Below are 16,622 nucleotides of genomic sequence, written 5' to 3'. Positions count from 1 at the left end.
TTGTGTGCACAGGACTTCTGGTTAGTCGGACTATAAGTCTTGAGTTTCAAGGATGTTGGTAAGCATCTACTCAAGCCAACAAAAAATACAAATTAAATGCACCAGATGTCGTTCTGATATGTCTTTTACTTTTGACACAGACTTGTACAGAGCATCAACTCAAAACAACTTCACTAAGGCTGTAAAACTATTTACAAGGTGAAAAAACAGCTACAGTCTTCATCTAAAAAGCTTTAAAAATGTGCAATTTCTTATTTGGCATGCACACACATTCTCCCACACATAGAAAAACAAACAAAAAAAGGAAACATACCCGCATGAGCTTAAAGCTCCCTTTTGTACCTCATACAAACGTATCTTTCAGATAAAATATGATTTTGTTAATAAATATTTCAAACACTTCATACAGTACAACAGAAGATGCATGCATGGCAGTTTAAATGTTTGAACTGAGAGAACAAACATCAATATAAAAACTAAGTTGAATGAGTGTTGATTTATAGTTGATCAGATATAAATAGGCAAAAGATATTTATACAGCAAAGGGCAAATACCGCTGGAGAGGAATCACAAAAGGGGCTGACAATAGGAAGTGTTTGACTTCAGAACAGTAGTAGCACAAGTTTTGTTTTGAACATCAACAATGAGTGCTGAATGTCAGCATTTCCCTTACGTGTATCAGTACCTACAAACCACACATTAACATATGCTACAGTGTACAGTGGTAACATGACCGTTGTGTGCCATAATCATCAATATGATACACAGAGAAAGACTAAATATTTGAGTGTATACATGCACTATCCTCTTGGCATGTGAACACATCAGGTCAACATGTTACAGTGTAGGACAGTTACAGATATACAGTATGTACACTCACTAATATGATGCTACAGCTAGCCACACAGAAGAGTGTACACCTTGCACAGATAATGGCGTGACTCGAGTGTATCAATGTTTACGACAGTAGTCTACAGACGAGCTGGTTCACTGATACACAAGCGTTTCAGTATATAAACGAGCGAAAGGACAGCACAAATTACGCTTGAATGTTCTGCATCCGCTCTTTGTCAGTCAATCTGTCTTTCAGTCAGTCAGGAGTAGCCTACTCAGAGAGTTGTAGGGTGCGAAAGGGACGCTAGTACAGTAGAAAGCATTCAACTGGGTCATGCATTGCACAATTTCCCTCAAAGGAGGTTTCAAACAGTAGACACACAATGGAGAGAAAAGTAATTCCAGCTTTTGGCTTTTCCTTCTCTGTGGAAGTGACAGCCTTTTCTCTCACAGTAACAAAACAAACAGTAATATACCCTCCCTAATGGAACTTCTTTTTTTTTAATCTACTAACAAAACTCCATTTAGTGCAATAGCGAAAACTTCACCGGCAATGTTAGATCATATCATGGCGAGTTCCCTCACTCTATTTCTTGTGGTAACGCCGGCTGGCTGTGTTCTTCCCACAGGAGGCAGCAACAGCCAATCAAGTTCAGTCTCGCCTTCAGTTCATTTGGGAAGCAAGTTTGAATCGAAGCCAAGTGCTTTCATAGGTCCTCAGGTGTGGAACAGATCAGATGCTGAGCGATGACCGTCAAGCAGAACATAGCTAGGAGCAGATCTGTTACACACTAAAGTACTAAAGTACTAAAGTACTAAAGTAGAATCACATCGGGTCATCTTCATCAGAAGGTAACAGCGTCTAGTAAAAAGTGAGTCCAATCATACGTCCCTTTATCTCTGGGATATGACTCACTGCTCTTAAAAAGTCAATCATCCAGGCTTCGGGTAGCTCTAGGATGCCATCTTCTCTTACAACTGTATTTGGATCAGCAGGTTAGTTAGGAAAAGTTGCAATCAGGTGTTTGGATCCACAGACGTCTCAGGTCTGTAGGCCCTCGGGTTCTGCTAATGTACATGTTCAGCCTCTCAGGTCTGAACGTCTGAAGGTTCGTTATTCAGGAGCCCCCCTACTTTAAATAGGGGCAGAACGGTGTGTCCCACCTTATCCAGGTAGCGAGATAGGGGTGTAGCCTCACCGAGGTAGCAGCAACAACCCCATCCTGCAGCCTCTCCTTGATCAGGGGGACAGGGAGGAGGTGGTGGGGGAGGAGGGAGGGACGAAGAAGGGGTGGGACCCTGGATTAAGACTGAGTTGTGCCCAGGGTCCAGGGTTGGTGATTGGCTTGAATGTGCAAAGGAGTGCTTGTATGGAGAATGTGGGAAATGAGGAAGATGGGAACCCCATGGGGGAATGGGGGAATCATGTGTGTCCAAGTGTGACAGCAGGGTGGGTTCGGAAGCTACAGTTGGGAGTGTGTTGGGTGTGAGGGATGATAATGGGTGCTTATTACAGTGTGTGTGTAACAATGGCGAACTGTGTGACGAATACCCTAGGAAAGGGTGATAAATATCAGTGTTTTCATTAACGCAATCACTCCTTGGTTGCTGTGTGCGTGGCAGTGTAAAATCTCTGATTGGTTCGAATGGGAAGTGTGGGCTTGGTACATTTGAACAGCTATGGGGTGAGAAGAGATCTGGGGGTTTAGGAAACTCGAGCCAAAGAGCATCAGAATCTATGGTGGATGGGGATGAGGAGAGCAGAGGAAGGTTAGGATCATGGCCTCGGTGTGGATCTGGTTCTAGTACTGGGTAAGGTTGAAGGCTGGGGTCTGTCTGCTGCCCTGAATTCTGGGCAGCAGACACACAGGAGGGGGTAAGGGCCAGGTATGAGATGTCGGTGGGTTTAGTTGCATTGTGGGATGTAGTGATACTGGGTTTACCTCTACAGGTGGGAGGGTCATTGAATGCAGAGGTGGGGGAGGTAAGGGAGGAGATGGAGGGGGTGGGGGGCTCCTGAGGTCCTGTCAGAGGCTGGTCCCAGAGGCGCTGGAGTCGGGGAGGTAGGTGGTGACTACCCGGTAACCCTGGGCGCGGCGAATCATATCGCGGATCTCCCCGTTGAGCTCCAGCAGCTTAGAGCAGATGAGGCTCAGGTCCTGGCGGGAGCCCACCAGAGCGATGGTGCCCGTCTGGCCCAGAGTCTGGTGGCGGAAGTAGACGTTGAGCAGTGTCTGGACCTCGCTCTCTGAGCTGCCGCCAAACACTCCGTTGGGCCATTGCCTCCTGGAAGAAGGTGTGATGAGGTCAGCATGATACGTGGATATAATGAGACTACTGCACTCTGGTGCCTGAAATATGTTGTGTGTGTGTGTGTGTCTGTGCATGTATTCTGTGCTCAGGGGATTATTTTTTTTACGAATGTGTCACTGCCTCTTGAGCAAGAGGCAGTGAAGAGGTCAGTACAACATGTGAGGCAGGTTTAGACTGCTATATTAGTTTGTCATGATTTCCAAAATTGGGGTTTTATCAGTTATTTGATATTGGCTAGGCAATATTATCTGGCACTATTTTAATGGAGATTCCATCATGACCACAACTGTAATGTGTAACAGTAATGTGTAAAACCTGCAGTGACAGTCTATTTTCTTTGGGCATTTTATCTTATAATTGTTCAAAAATATCGCTGTTAACACCGAATAGATAGCCAAGCAGAGGCAAGAATTGTGGGGGGCACACAGGAATAACAGTGTTTTCTTTGGGGGGATAAATTCATCAAATTTAAAAAATATCAGCAAACTGGCTGAAAGTCTTTAACAACTTCAGTACAAAAACATTACTTTTGGTATTATACTTCAAAGACTCATATCAATCAGTTCCCAGTGTGGATACACCCTGTGTGATTGTGTGTGTAAGCGTGCATGTGCATGTGGGAAGGGGCTATGTTAGAGTTTGAACAGGTGTGAGCCTAAATGCAACAGATATGTTCCCCACCTGCACTCCTGGATGTAGCAGACAGCTTTGGTGAATTCTTGGTTCTTAAGGCACTCCAAGATGGCCTGCACAGCTGCCTCAGAGGTGGGGAAGTTGGGCACGGCCATGGCTGCCACCTGGGTGGCATGAGCGTGAGTGTGGGCCAAGTGTGTGTGTTCCAGGTCGCTGGCAACAGCCGCCTCCGCAGCTTGCAGGCTGGTCTTCAGATCAGTAAGCTCTCGGGACATGTTCAGCAACTAGTTTTGTGAGGACAACAGATGGTGATTGAATGTGTGTCCGAGTGAGCATTTTTGTCAGTGTTTACAGTACTAGATTCAGTATGTCTATAGTTTTATTCCAAATAGAAAATAATGGATCAAATAAAAAAACAGTCTCTTGTGTTACTACTGTATGTAATGCATTTAAACCTTGTTTTGATTGAGTCTTCTTACCTCAGGCACAGAGCTGATTGCGTGGACTTGACCAATGAGCTTGCAGTATGACTGGAAGAGCAGGAGGAGCTGAAAGTGTAGCTTGTAAAGCCTCTGACACAGCTCCAGTTGCTAAAAGATACAAATGGAGAAACAAGTTGAGATTCACTGATTGCATAGCGCACACATACACATGGGTACAGTCACACATTTTAACATGCACATGCAAGCAAAAGAATACAAACACAAGAATAAAACTGATTAGCTGACTGCCTTGTTCAGAATAAATTAAGGCTTTTATTCAAGGGGAATATAGGACAGTGAAGTGAAGAAACTGGTAATAGAACTTACGGCAAGAGACTCCATTTGCTACACAGCAAGAGAGCGTGTTAGGGCAGCAGAATGAGGTGAGAGGAAGACAAAGCATCAGTCAAACACATGCACAGCTCAGTGTAAACCTGAAAGATTTACAGTCAAGCTAACAGGAATTAGCTCACAGTTTAAAAACCCAACCATTTCAATTAGTACTTAGAGGCTCAGGTAAAAGGGAACTATTAAAACAAAACCTCAGTCAAGTCAAGTCAAGTCAGGAGAATCATAAAATATACACGGCACACATGCAAAGAGAGCAAACACCCCAGAGTGTTAAAAAAAGAGGGAGGGCAAAGAAGAAAACAGACAGATTAAGAGAAAAACAGAGATACAGATCATAGATCAAGAAAGTAAGCAACTGATTAATTTATATTTCCAGAGAGAAAACCTACACACATATTTATGCGACTGAGGTTCCCTTACCTTCTCCTCTGAGTCTCCAGGCTGGCAGGTAACCACACCATCACCAGGGCACCTTGGAAATGTGTCCTTACAGTTCCTCAGCCACTGAAGGAGAAAAGGTTGGAAAGGGGAGTAGTGAGAGTAGGATCATCTTGGTCAGTTGCTCTTAAATTTACATGAAAAACACATGATCACTGATCATCTCATTCAACCAAATAGTCATATTGTGTACCGATACTGCAGCCTCCTCTCTGGTGTTGTAGGTGTCCAGGTACTCCTGCAGCTCCAGTGCGCTGAACTTCATCTTCTCAAGGAGACCATAAGACATGATCTGGAGAGAGGTGGGATGAGGATGTATCAAACACAAAATCCCATTTCTTCATTACGTGCTGCAAGTCAATACTGTCTCACAGCTACACTCACCGTGTCAGCATCGATGTAAATTGTGGGACAATCTGAGCATGTGGTGAGCATCTGAGAGGACCTGACGAACTTTGATCCGATGCCCCTCAGGCCCTCTCCGAGGTAAGTGGCAGCATCAGTCGTCAGGGAGCAGAACTTACCCTGGATGTTCTGGGAGTACAGGAACATGAGAGAAGTTAGCTTTTCCAATAATTTTTGGACTAGATATAAGTGTTTGCTCAGTGTTTAAATAAGATAATCAAGGACCAAAAGCAATGCACAAGGAACAACAGAAACACTGGTGAAAACAGGGAGACTCAGTGATGGATTATGACTGACTTTCAACTAATTCTTCCCCTGATTTACCTGAAAGAGAGACGAGAAGACGTGGAAAGTGTAGACGGCACAGGATCCGTCTGAGTCTGTCACCAGCTGGTTGATATGACAACGCCACGCCTCCTCAGCATCGTCACACACTGTTGGTTGGAAAGCTGCCAAGATGGCAGAGAAAAATGGAGAGGGGGGAGGAGGGAAGCCCAGGTCTTCAAGGTCATCCACATCATCCCGCAAGCTGTCACCGTAGAGATGGGAAAGATGGTGACACAAGGAAAAACACTTTAATATCTTCATGACTAAAAGCTGAAAGCCTGAGAGCTGAGTCAACTAGCTTTTGGAAATAATAATTCATAGTGGCTGTTAAAAATTACATGAGCTGCCAGTTGGACAGAGTTTGCACATAAGCAAATACTCACAGAGTGAATATTACAAAGTATTTTAAACTTATACTAGCATACTTTTCTATGAATAAAACCACTCCAAATGGTGACCTAAAACCGGTGAGCATGTGTTGGGAAAAAAGGTCCAAAACACTGAAACTTTCAGAGCTCAGTTTACAACACCTGCTTTTCCGAGATCTGAAAGAACAGCTGCACGCTTGCCAGTCATGTGATTTCTGGCAGCGCTGTCTCGAGCTCTGGTTTAAAACTCCAAAAGAGATGGTCTGAAACACATCTGATTATAATTTTCTATAATGCTAATTTTCTATAATGCTATAATGCTATAATGAAAAATATCGAGGTAATGCAGACTCACTGCCATGAGGCTGCCGCATTCACACAAAGTTGTTGTGAAGAACAGAAAATCATGTACAAAATCTTGTTGCACAGACCTGACTTTTTTCAGCCTATTCAAACACAATGCCTGCCATAAAACATAAAAACATAGTTCAAATCTTGCAAAACCTTTTTTTTTTTTTTTAATTAGATTTCAAACTTTCACTGAGTTTCAACCTTTTTTTTCCAATTTCAAAATACAACATCATAGTTATCCCTTACCCACCCCCCTGGTTTTCCAAGAGGAACAAAACAATTATATGCAAATACTGTTCAACCCAGGTCTGATCCCATTCAGGATCCACAGTGAAAGTGTTCCAAACTGTCACATGTACCTGGGCAGGCAGTTGGGGTCTAGAAAGCCCAGTGGTGGTTGGCAGTAGTCTGGGTTGAGGCTGGGATCGGGATTAGGCCGTTGATCCTGAGGCTGGCCAGGCAGCTCCAGGGTGAAGCTCTCACCACAGTCTGAGCCGTGAGGGAGCTCGTTGGCACTCAGTGACAGCTCATCATCCTGAGCTTGGGTGTCCTCATCCTCACCACAAACCCCGCCCTGAGTGGACACAGGTGATATTTTTAGCTGAGCACACAAAAAGCACAATGTGTGAAAGTGTTTTGCTTTACATTTGGAAATTTGCTTTGACTCACATGCAGGCCCCCTTGCTCATCTTGTATTATTCCATGGCCCGGCGTGGTGGCGTTGAGGGATTGTGGGTCAGCAGATGTGTCGTAAGATGTAGACAGGGAGTCAGTGTGATTGGTCTCTTCCGATGGAGAGGGGTTAGTCTGCAACAAGAAGGTAAGCCAGGGAGAGATGTTGAGGGTTAATGTTTATAGTAGAAAGAGTTCACAGCATATTGGAGGTTTTGTACACACACAAACACACACACACACACACACACACACATACACTGCAAACAGGGTATCTCTCCTTGTGTTGAGAGTTAAGGCCTTATTTTTCTTAATACAAGGGAAAAAAATCTGTCAATGAATTATTTCATATTTCTCTAATTCTTCAAGAGTTTTCTTGACATATTAGCAATCCAATGTTTTTTTCCAAGATGTCACTTCCTTGACACATGTAAAACTGAATTTGAAATTACTAAAATAATCTCATCCCAGCGACAGATTTTTTTCATTTATTTGGAACAGAACAAAAACCAAAACTGTATTCCATAACTTCAAAAGATGGGTATTTTTTGCTGTGCACACACAAACACACACACACACAACTGCAGGTGGATGTAAATGACACATGTATCCAGTTGTTCCAGCTACATACAAGCTGAGAGTGTGAGAGGCTCTGGCTGGTTGAAGACTCCTCTTCCTCTGAGGACTCGTCTGAATCATGCGGGTCCTCGTGACCCAGACTGGGCGTGCTGCCCGAGTGCTGGCTTTCCTCCAGCAGGTCGCCCAGCTCTGTGCTGTCCAGAGATCGCCGCCGCACACCCCAATTAAAGTTATCCACGCTCTCACCCTGAATAAAACAAATAAACACAATGGAAGGCACAGGCAGAAGCAACATTAGCAGTGAGGTTCACTGCTGTGGGAGGCCTTTTCATTTTAAGGTCAGTCTCTCTCAAAATGATGAATGGATACTAGTCTGAGAGCGTCTGATGACAAGCACAAGATGCAAAAGAAATTCATGGCATGATAATATGCTGGATAGGCTATGTTTGCATTTTCTATGATAATCTCTCTCCAATTTGACAAAATCTTTATCTCTATCCTGATGTGTTATTCTGAGGAATCCAGTTCAGCAACCAAGCATTTGGGCAATATGAAGCACAAAGATCCAGATTTTCAAGTTAACAAAAAGCCAGCATCACCACAGCACTGATAAAAGCGAAAGTACGTGCTCAGTGTGAGACCTTACCTGGAGCTCCTAGGCAGCACAGGGGAGAGAGAGAGACACAGAATTAGACAGAGAGAGAGACAAGGAGGAGGGGCAGAGAAATTCATTTCAAATATTTTTACACAAAAGAAAGCTAGAGTGATACAGTGAAGCACATGCAAAGTAAACGGGAAAGAGAGAGACAGAGAGAGAGAGACAAAAATCTGTACCATAAATCAAACGGAATAAGTTGGGCAGTGAGGATGACAACTTGTAAAATACAAGACTAATATGACTTCTGTGAACCTATACTGGCAATATCTTATGCCAACAATGATAAACATCCTCTAGGTATCTCACCTCTCCGTCCTCCAGCTCTACATCCAGGAAGTCAAAGTCTCGGAAAACTCTGAACTGCTGCTCACTGGCTGTGTCATCCAGAGTGTCTTCTCTGGTCCCGCCCTCTTCTGATGAAACACCGCTCTCCCGCACCTCCATCATGTCCAGGTCGCCACATGATGAGAAGATCACCTGAGGAGAAAATAAGAAAATAAGAAAATAAGAAATATGTAATAAAGGAACAGGGTCAATTCATATTCAATTCAGTCCAATTCAGTTTTGTCAATTTAAGGAAAAGTAAAATGCAATTTCCTTAATAAGATCATCATTGTCAAGAATGTCTCCATGGACTGGATTTTAAAAAACATAAAAAAATACACTCCCTGATTTGCCTGAACTGACAACTCACCCTAAAACTCAGATGTAGCAGCGTGTTTCTATTGTTAAACTATAAAAGACAAGCTTAATCAAGAGAGGTATAGGACAATCAAACAAGATAAAGGAGGCAGCTTACAGATGGGTTCTTGGTGAGTCCAACTTCCTGTCCACACAGAGACAGAACGTTCACCAGCTTCTCTCTCGTTCTCTTCTGCAGGAGAAAGTGAGCAAGACACAAAAACTCTTAATCTAAGACGGAAAGACAGTAAGGCAGTTGTCATGACACTATAATTTTGCAATATGTTACATATGTTTGCCTTATGTTTTTTTTTTTATTTATTTTATTTTATGTTTTTATTGATGATGCTGCTGTAACGTGTGAATTTCCCAGTTTGGGATCAATAAAGTATACCTATCTACCTATCTATCTACATCAAGTATCACAAGTAGTAGTATTGAGACACTACTTCAAAGAGTCTGGGAAATTACTTGTTAATTAATAGTTTGATCAGAACTGGCTGATTAAACTCCTGATTTAAATTTAAAAACAAATTAAGTCAAAAAACATGAATAGTGATTTCACTATTTGTGTAGTTTTCTTTTCAATTTTTTTTGCTCTCTTTATGTCACACTCCTCTACATCTTTGCCTGCCCTAGTTTCTCCATCCACAGGGAGGTCAGAGGTCACCGTCAGCTGTAGAACAGAGCCCCTTAAGCTGAAACACTTATAGGTCCTTTCCCAAATGGGTTCCTCCCCACTTGCACTTCACTAAGTGGTGACACTCCTCATGGTATCACACTTGTAGCTGCAGAGAGAGCATCTGATAAGAGGGAGGGCATAAACGTATGTGTAAACTCCAAGATGCCTTCATCACTTGCTACCTGAAGCAGAAGACAACTGTTGCCGTTTCCGTTTAGTTGTCAGCATACATGTAGACTCACTATCAGAGGGTTTTATTGTCCACTTCCACTCGCTGCTAAGTGACTCTGACACAGCTATTAATGCGGTGAACCCTCCATGTGACTGTGCAAATGGAAGAGGAGTGGATAGGCTGAGGGTGTGGGGGTGGTTTGGGAATTGAACTGACTCATAGACTTGCACAAGGACACTTTAGCAGGGCGGATGCCTGCTACACATCAGTATAAACCCACATCATCAGGTTGGAGTAGAGTCTCTCCAACTACTAGGCCACACTGCCGTTGCTAGATCAATGCTGTCAAACTGAGTTTCTGTAAATATTGAGACTTAAGCTGCTACTATGCTTGAAAGTCTTTAGTGCGACAGGAATTGCAAGAGTTTAATATCATGATACTTTACCTGAGATGACTGCGGTCGCCTCCAGCTCACAGGCACCAAGACGGTGTTGGAGTTGGATCCAGAGGAGGTGGAAGAAGTGCTGCGGGTCACAGCCATGGCTCTGGCTTTCCCTTCTCTCCCCCCTGAACCTTGCAGCTCATCAAACCGACGCCCAATCACTGGAGTCTGTAAACAAAACAGAAAGGCCCACATGCAAATGATTATTTTAATATGACTAACACTTATACAATGTGATCCTCTTATGTCTCTGAAACTGAAAAAAAGCTGCGTGTATTTATGTATTGGCATACATGGATGATAAAAGCATTGTTTTTCCTAATGTAAGAGACAATGAACGAATGAATGAAGTTAGCAAATTTGTGTGTCTTGGTGGTACAATGGCATGATAGGTTTTATTTCTTATTGGGGCTGCCGATCGTTAAAACATATGCACTGATGGCAATTTAAAGCACTTTGGAATAAGGCGTTTATGTTGCTTCCTCACCTGAGAGATGTCAAAAGTAAAGTCCAGTGTTTTCCCAGGCAGGGCTTTGGCAGAACCGTCCCAAACCCTGCTGACCTCCAGGTTGGACAGGTCACCCTGAGCGTGGCTGTACACCGGGTGAACGAGGCTGGCGGAGCGTGACACTACCAGCTTCAAGATGTTAAGGGCATCCTTCCAGTGCACCGTCTTTGGGGAGAAAACAGGTAGCAGTGCTTACATACACATTACAGGGAGAAGGCGAGAAGGATGTGGGAGAGAAGATGTGATTCATGGAGGAAGAATAATGCATCTAAGATGTTCATATTATGGTCTGTACTGCAGGAACACTAACCTGGACAAATTTTTCAATGGTCTTCAAGACATCGCCATTGAACTGTTTGACCTGCACCGCAGTCAGGTCCATGTGGCTGAGGAGACAGTAGATGATCTGGAGCAGAGATTGCTGCATACTCGGCAGGCCCTTATCCAGCAGCTAAAACAGAGAGCAAGAAAGACAAGTATGATGTCTAGTGCGCAATGAGTTAAATATTTCTAAGTCTAATACCTGTAAAGACCCTCATAGCTACACTGGGACATGGCTAACCGTGTAAACCTGGACATGTGTTTGGTATATCATGCATGCTCCTCAGTGCTTACCTCAGCCATGTAGGTGACTATGTTGAGTGTGATGTCGGAAAAGGCTTCATGGAGGTAGCGGCACACCACGCTGACCCAGGAGAAGGGGTCACGTGTGTATGAGCGAGTCTTATACAGAGTCATCACATGGGCCAAATGTGACAGCTTTGTGTTCTTCTCTTCCAAACACACCTGAAGGAGAGAGAGAGGAAAGAGAGAGGGAAAGGGAATGGTAAAATTGCTATTTTTCTTTTTTCTTTTTGTTTTTTTATTTGTGTGAGGTAAGAAATCAGATATTGTCATGTCTTGGTTGCTTTTTTTTCACCTACACAAATGTACTGTTTTTTTTTAGTTTTTAATGACTGCCTTTACATTTACCAGTGTGCCTGAAAACAAAATGATACAAAACAACAACAAAACAAAAACAAATTAAGAAATTAAACCAAAAGGAAAGTCAAGTAAAGAAAAAATAAGAAAAGAAATAAAGGGAAAAGAAAAGAAACTTGAAACCATAAACTTGAATGATGCACATGATGTTTATTGGATTTATGACTTATATCTTGAAGCATGCTTTTTTTGGCTGATAAACTGGCTTTATACCTGTGCGATCCTCTCAGCGCTTTCCTTACAGAACTGAGTTGGGTGGCCAAAGTGCTGCACTAGGTGAGGCAGTAGACACAGCACATTCAAAGGGAAACCTACACACACAGGAAACACCAGTCAGCACTGGCACCAAAAACAGAACCTCAACACAATACAGTATAAATAAATCCTGAGGCTGAGGCTGACATTGGTCTGGTGATGCCCAGTGTCTTACCTAAAGCCTGTGAGGTGTCGACAACAGGAACACGGGAAACTGGTGTGAGCTGGCAGAAGAGCTGCAGTGTTAGGTCGGAGGTGGCCTGGGAGGTGAAGCCCTTCAAAAGAAGCTGCTGGAGACCAGAGAAGCCGCTCCATCTCAGCTGAGCCTGCAGCTTCTCAAGGCGCTCGCGGTTCTCTGCTCTGTCCAGGGGCACCTGAGAAATATTTTTTTTTGTTTAATGACAGTCATGATCATATGGTTTAGTGTAATGAAAAATGTGCAATATCTAATAACCCAGGGTGTTTTTAATTAATACAAAAGGTAGCAGGCCCTTCTATTCACATAATAAATATATCTTATAATTATTTATACTTTTTTCATGTAACTTCATTTTTTAATCCCTGTCACCCCGACATCAAAAAAGTTCATATTTTCTACCTTTGACAGGAGCTTGTGAACCAGGCGAAGTGACATCTGATATTCAAACTCAAAGTCTGACTCCATGAGTGACACTGCCACCCAAAAGACTGTGGCCAGTATTGATGAGGGATGGGAAACGTGGGCCGGATCAGACAGTACGCTGGGGTCGATGCGATTGGTTGATGATGTGCAGGAGCCAGCACTTCTTCCTGATCTAGCAAGGCCATGATTGGTGCAGGCCTGTAGAGTGATAATAAAATTAAATACCATAAGCATGATATACTGTATATTAAGCAAGTGTATACAACCGTTAGGGTAATGGGTAAACAGCAATCTTCCTATGCCTTGCCTGTATACGGTCCAGAGTAGCACTGCGAGGTGGATCACTGGACTGGTTACCACACTCGCCAAACTTCTTTGGGACTGAGTAAGAGCGTTGGTGGCGCTGTGACGAGAGACCGACAAATCCCGGTCCAGGGAAGTTCAGCTGACCTGTGCTCTTCCTGTTCATCAGCTTATCACTGGTCAAGAAGTCTGGAGAGGACGTCCTATAAAACAGACACAGTGTAAATGAATAACTTGGTTCATTTTATCTATCAGTGTCCATCATGTATTGCTTGTTTTTGACTTAGTACCATATTGGCAGTAACTCCTTTTCAAGAACTTCAGGTAATAGACTCTGGGTATAAACAGATATAATGATATAGGTATTTTGGCATGTATACTTCTTTTTGCCCAAAATGAATTCAAAATCAAATCTAGTTAATTCTAATCAGGATTAGAATAAGCCTGATTCTACACTCTACACCAGGCCTATTCAATTGGCGGCCCGCGGGCCACATGCGGCCCACAAGCAATTCCCGAGTGGCCCAGCTCGTGGTTCAACCAAAAAAGCAGAGAAAAACATTCGCGAGAATGAACTCGAAATCCCTGCAGTAGTTCAGAAAGTGAATGCAACACTCCACGTTGCCTAGTAACACACAACCAACTCACACTGCAGCGCGTTGTTTTGAAAGTTACTGATGCTAGCAGCTCAAAAGTATGTCTTTTTCAACCCTTAAACGAAAAATTGACGATGAAAACCGCCGTTTTAAATGTCTGGAAAATGTCTGGCCCAGCTTAAGGTCTCGGTTAAAAATCTGGCCCAACTGAATTTGTAATTGAATAGCCCTGCTCTACACACTTTTAGTATTTGAGTGTTGCTACAAAATGTTTTTCAGTACACAGTAGAGGCCCACCTGGTAAGAGCTGCCATAAGATCACTGTTTTTCAGACATTCTGCTAGATTCACCACCACGGACTCTAGCGTCAACAGCACCTCCATCACATAGCCCTGAATCACAGAGAGAACACACACATAAACACAACCATGCATAATCAGTTGTAGAGCAACTCTATATCCAGACAGATTCGAAGAGTTCTCTCAAATATTTCTCTAACCCAACTCTATCTCACCTGCACCTCATCCCCGTGTTCCCCCACCACCTCAACGAGGCGTGACAGCAGGTCGGAGACAGCGTGGGCATTGATTGGCTGTTTGAGGGCTCTGAAGATCTGGAAAGAGCGCCCGGCGTAGTGACGTGAGGAGCTGCACAGAGCCGTCTGTAAGGCCACATCGCTCAGCTGCTGCTCCAGGTGGAAGTCTGCATACAAACACAGATTTGTGGATATATATACACAAGTGAATAGTTTTTATGGGTTAAATGAATACCCAGAGTCTTCAGCATTATCATCTTATGATAACACTATCTCATTGCATTTACACAACAACACTGATGTGTAAAAATGCTACACGCATGGTGTCTCACCTGACTTGGACTCCTTGAAGACGGAGACGATGTGGCGCAGGAAGTTGGTGAGCTGCTCTGTGCTCTTGGAGTTGGGGTTCTTTGGCGTGATGTCCTCATGCGCCCACAGCGGGCCGAATGCTCTGAGCAACGATAACACAGTACTCCAGGCACTGTATACCCACCACCGGCACCACCACACAGATTACACACACACACACACACACTTGCATAGGTGCACACATATCACATGGTCTGCCACGGGGACATTCTTACACGCGACATGTACTCAGATCAAGATAAACAAATGCAAACACGCCTGTTCATACACATGCCTATATACACACACTTTCAAGCCACCAGCTCCGCAAGTGGTTATATCTCACCCACATACCTACATGTTCATACAAACTTGTAAGCACCACCAGTAATTACACTAAAAAATAGGTGATACATCTCTGAAATGTACCATATGTACCTTGTGGCAAGGAACTCGATGAGTTTGTTTGTCTTCTCATCTGTCTCATTGGGTGTGTCATCAAGATCCTCCAGGTCGTCAGGGGTTACCAGGGGTAAATTTCCCACGCTGCCTGCAGTGCTGCTGCCACCTCCCAGACTAGCAGATGAGGAGTTGGAGGTGGAGCTGAGGCCAGAATCCACCACCGGAGATGCCTGCCACTCGCGCAGGAAGTCAGGTGTATCTGAGGGAACACGATGTCATGGTGTGATTAGTGTCGTAATGCATTCGAGTACAAAGCGGTCGGAGGAAAATATGTACATAAGGGCCTCTTGTGATTAAGGGTGTGAGATCTGGAGTCTCAGGGGATTTATGTGTGTCTATAGAGTCATCTATTAACACAGTGTTGTATCACATATTGTTCCTGTCTGTGATCCTGTGTGTAAAAGTAGATGATGGAAACAAATTTAAGAGAAATGAAATCACACAATACTGTTGTGTAATCTAATCCTTCCCTGACAAATACACAATGTAATTTACAAGTACTGGTGGCATTTTGAGTGTGTGCGCGTATGTTTTATTTCCTCCTTACGTGATTGCTGGTACTCTGCGTGGTAGCTGGACTTCACGGTCAGAGTCTTGTTGTCGCTTATCTCTCTGGTCAGCATCAGCACTGAGGCTATTACCTGTGAACACAATAAGGACGGTCACTCAGTAAATTTTGTCAAAGGCCTTGTTAATGTGTGCATAAATAAAATTTTGGCTAGATTAACTGCAATCGTTTGAAAACCCTTTAAGGATAAATGCTGAAATTAAACATGTATTATTATCCATAGCATCTCAAGCGATTAATACAATAAAACTCTGCCAATGCACTAGTGTATTGCAGGAAAAAAAATTAACATTGTTATGTAAGTTCAAAATTGTCTTCCAAAAGGTATTGGGATCCCACTCTGACCTGGAAGTTGTTGTTGCAGGAGAGGGCAATGAGGAGGTGCAGCAGGAGGCGCTTGCTGTGTTCAAAGACCTCTGGCCTGTAGTGATCCAAACCTGGACAATAAATATACATTACAGGATTATGCATACATGTTGGATGGATGATAGAGCATACTGTTACAGACAGCTCAAGTCAAGTTTATTCATATAGCCCTTCATCACAAGCATGTCTCAAAGGATAAAACCTCTTGAACCCTGTCAATCCCACAGGTAGGTTCATCACTACAAATACATGCTGTGCAGTAAAGTTTTGTTCAAACCCACAAAACTCGCTAAATGGCTCTTTCAGCTTCTTATACTGTTGAAATTTACGTACTTGTTTGTCTCTGCTGTAAATACAATATTGTAAAATTAAGAATGAATTACTTCATGACGTTAACATTTATTAAGCAAGTAGATGTTCCCAAGATTACTGGTGTGTATCAATTTGTTAATTCCCAGCTTGGCAACTCTGCTTCACTGATTCCTAACTCCAAACCAAGGAACTAGATTTTTGTTTTCTGTTGTTTATGTGGATGCTAAACATTTTTTTCAGTCAGAACAAATGTGATGCCAACCCCTGAACAGAGGACATGGCCCACTTGTTAAATTTCTGTGACATAAAATTCATCTGTGACATAACATGGATGCTTAGACAGCTTACAGCAAAACCTTCAGTATAAGGAAACA

The 16,622-nt window shown here is 43.2% G+C and overlaps 1 protein-coding gene across 3 annotated transcripts in view; it reads right to left on the bottom strand.

Moving 5' to 3' along the window:
• Window positions 1-106: 106 nt before the first annotated feature.
• Window positions 107-16,622, bottom strand: part of fryb (furry homolog b (Drosophila)) — a 65,472-nt gene continuing 48,956 nt past the window's right edge. The window contains exons 40-67 of one of the 3 annotated variants that reach the window (XM_030068223.1): window positions 15,916-16,007; window positions 15,550-15,643; window positions 14,979-15,201; window positions 14,522-14,673; window positions 14,169-14,356; window positions 13,952-14,046; window positions 13,063-13,261; window positions 12,732-12,953; window positions 12,309-12,507; window positions 12,092-12,189; window positions 11,513-11,683; window positions 11,208-11,348; window positions 10,877-11,062; window positions 10,393-10,557; window positions 9,211-9,285; window positions 8,718-8,888; window positions 8,400-8,408; window positions 7,806-8,000; window positions 7,172-7,309; window positions 6,862-7,076; window positions 5,781-5,985; window positions 5,436-5,585; window positions 5,245-5,343; window positions 5,034-5,117; window positions 4,590-4,607; window positions 4,260-4,370; window positions 3,829-4,064; window positions 107-3,120 (exon numbers count right to left, since the gene is read on the bottom strand). In XM_030068223.1, coding sequence (XP_029924083.1) covers window positions 2,862-3,120; window positions 3,829-4,064; window positions 4,260-4,370; window positions 4,590-4,607; window positions 5,034-5,117; window positions 5,245-5,343; window positions 5,436-5,585; window positions 5,781-5,985; window positions 6,862-7,076; window positions 7,172-7,309; window positions 7,806-8,000; window positions 8,400-8,408; window positions 8,718-8,888; window positions 9,211-9,285; window positions 10,393-10,557; window positions 10,877-11,062; window positions 11,208-11,348; window positions 11,513-11,683; window positions 12,092-12,189; window positions 12,309-12,507; window positions 12,732-12,953; window positions 13,063-13,261; window positions 13,952-14,046; window positions 14,169-14,356; window positions 14,522-14,673; window positions 14,979-15,201; window positions 15,550-15,643; window positions 15,916-16,007 — 4,190 coding nt within the window. In that variant the 3' untranslated portion in view covers window positions 107-2,861. The remainder of the gene's footprint in view (window positions 3,121-3,828; window positions 4,065-4,259; window positions 4,371-4,589; window positions 4,608-5,033; window positions 5,118-5,244; window positions 5,344-5,435; window positions 5,586-5,780; window positions 5,986-6,861; window positions 7,077-7,171; window positions 7,310-7,805; window positions 8,001-8,399; window positions 8,409-8,717; window positions 8,889-9,210; window positions 9,286-10,392; window positions 10,558-10,876; window positions 11,063-11,207; window positions 11,349-11,512; window positions 11,684-12,091; window positions 12,190-12,308; window positions 12,508-12,731; window positions 12,954-13,062; window positions 13,262-13,951; window positions 14,047-14,168; window positions 14,357-14,521; window positions 14,674-14,978; window positions 15,202-15,549; window positions 15,644-15,915; window positions 16,008-16,622) is intronic. The other 2 variants (XM_030068225.1, XM_030068224.1) reach the window with 2 other exon arrangements.

Source organism: Myripristis murdjan, chromosome 14, assembly GCF_902150065.1.
Source record: "Myripristis murdjan chromosome 14, fMyrMur1.1, whole genome shotgun sequence".
Lineage (NCBI taxonomy): Eukaryota > Metazoa > Chordata > Actinopteri > Holocentriformes > Holocentridae > Myripristis > Myripristis murdjan.
This window is presented reverse-complemented; position numbering and strand designations above follow the sequence as displayed.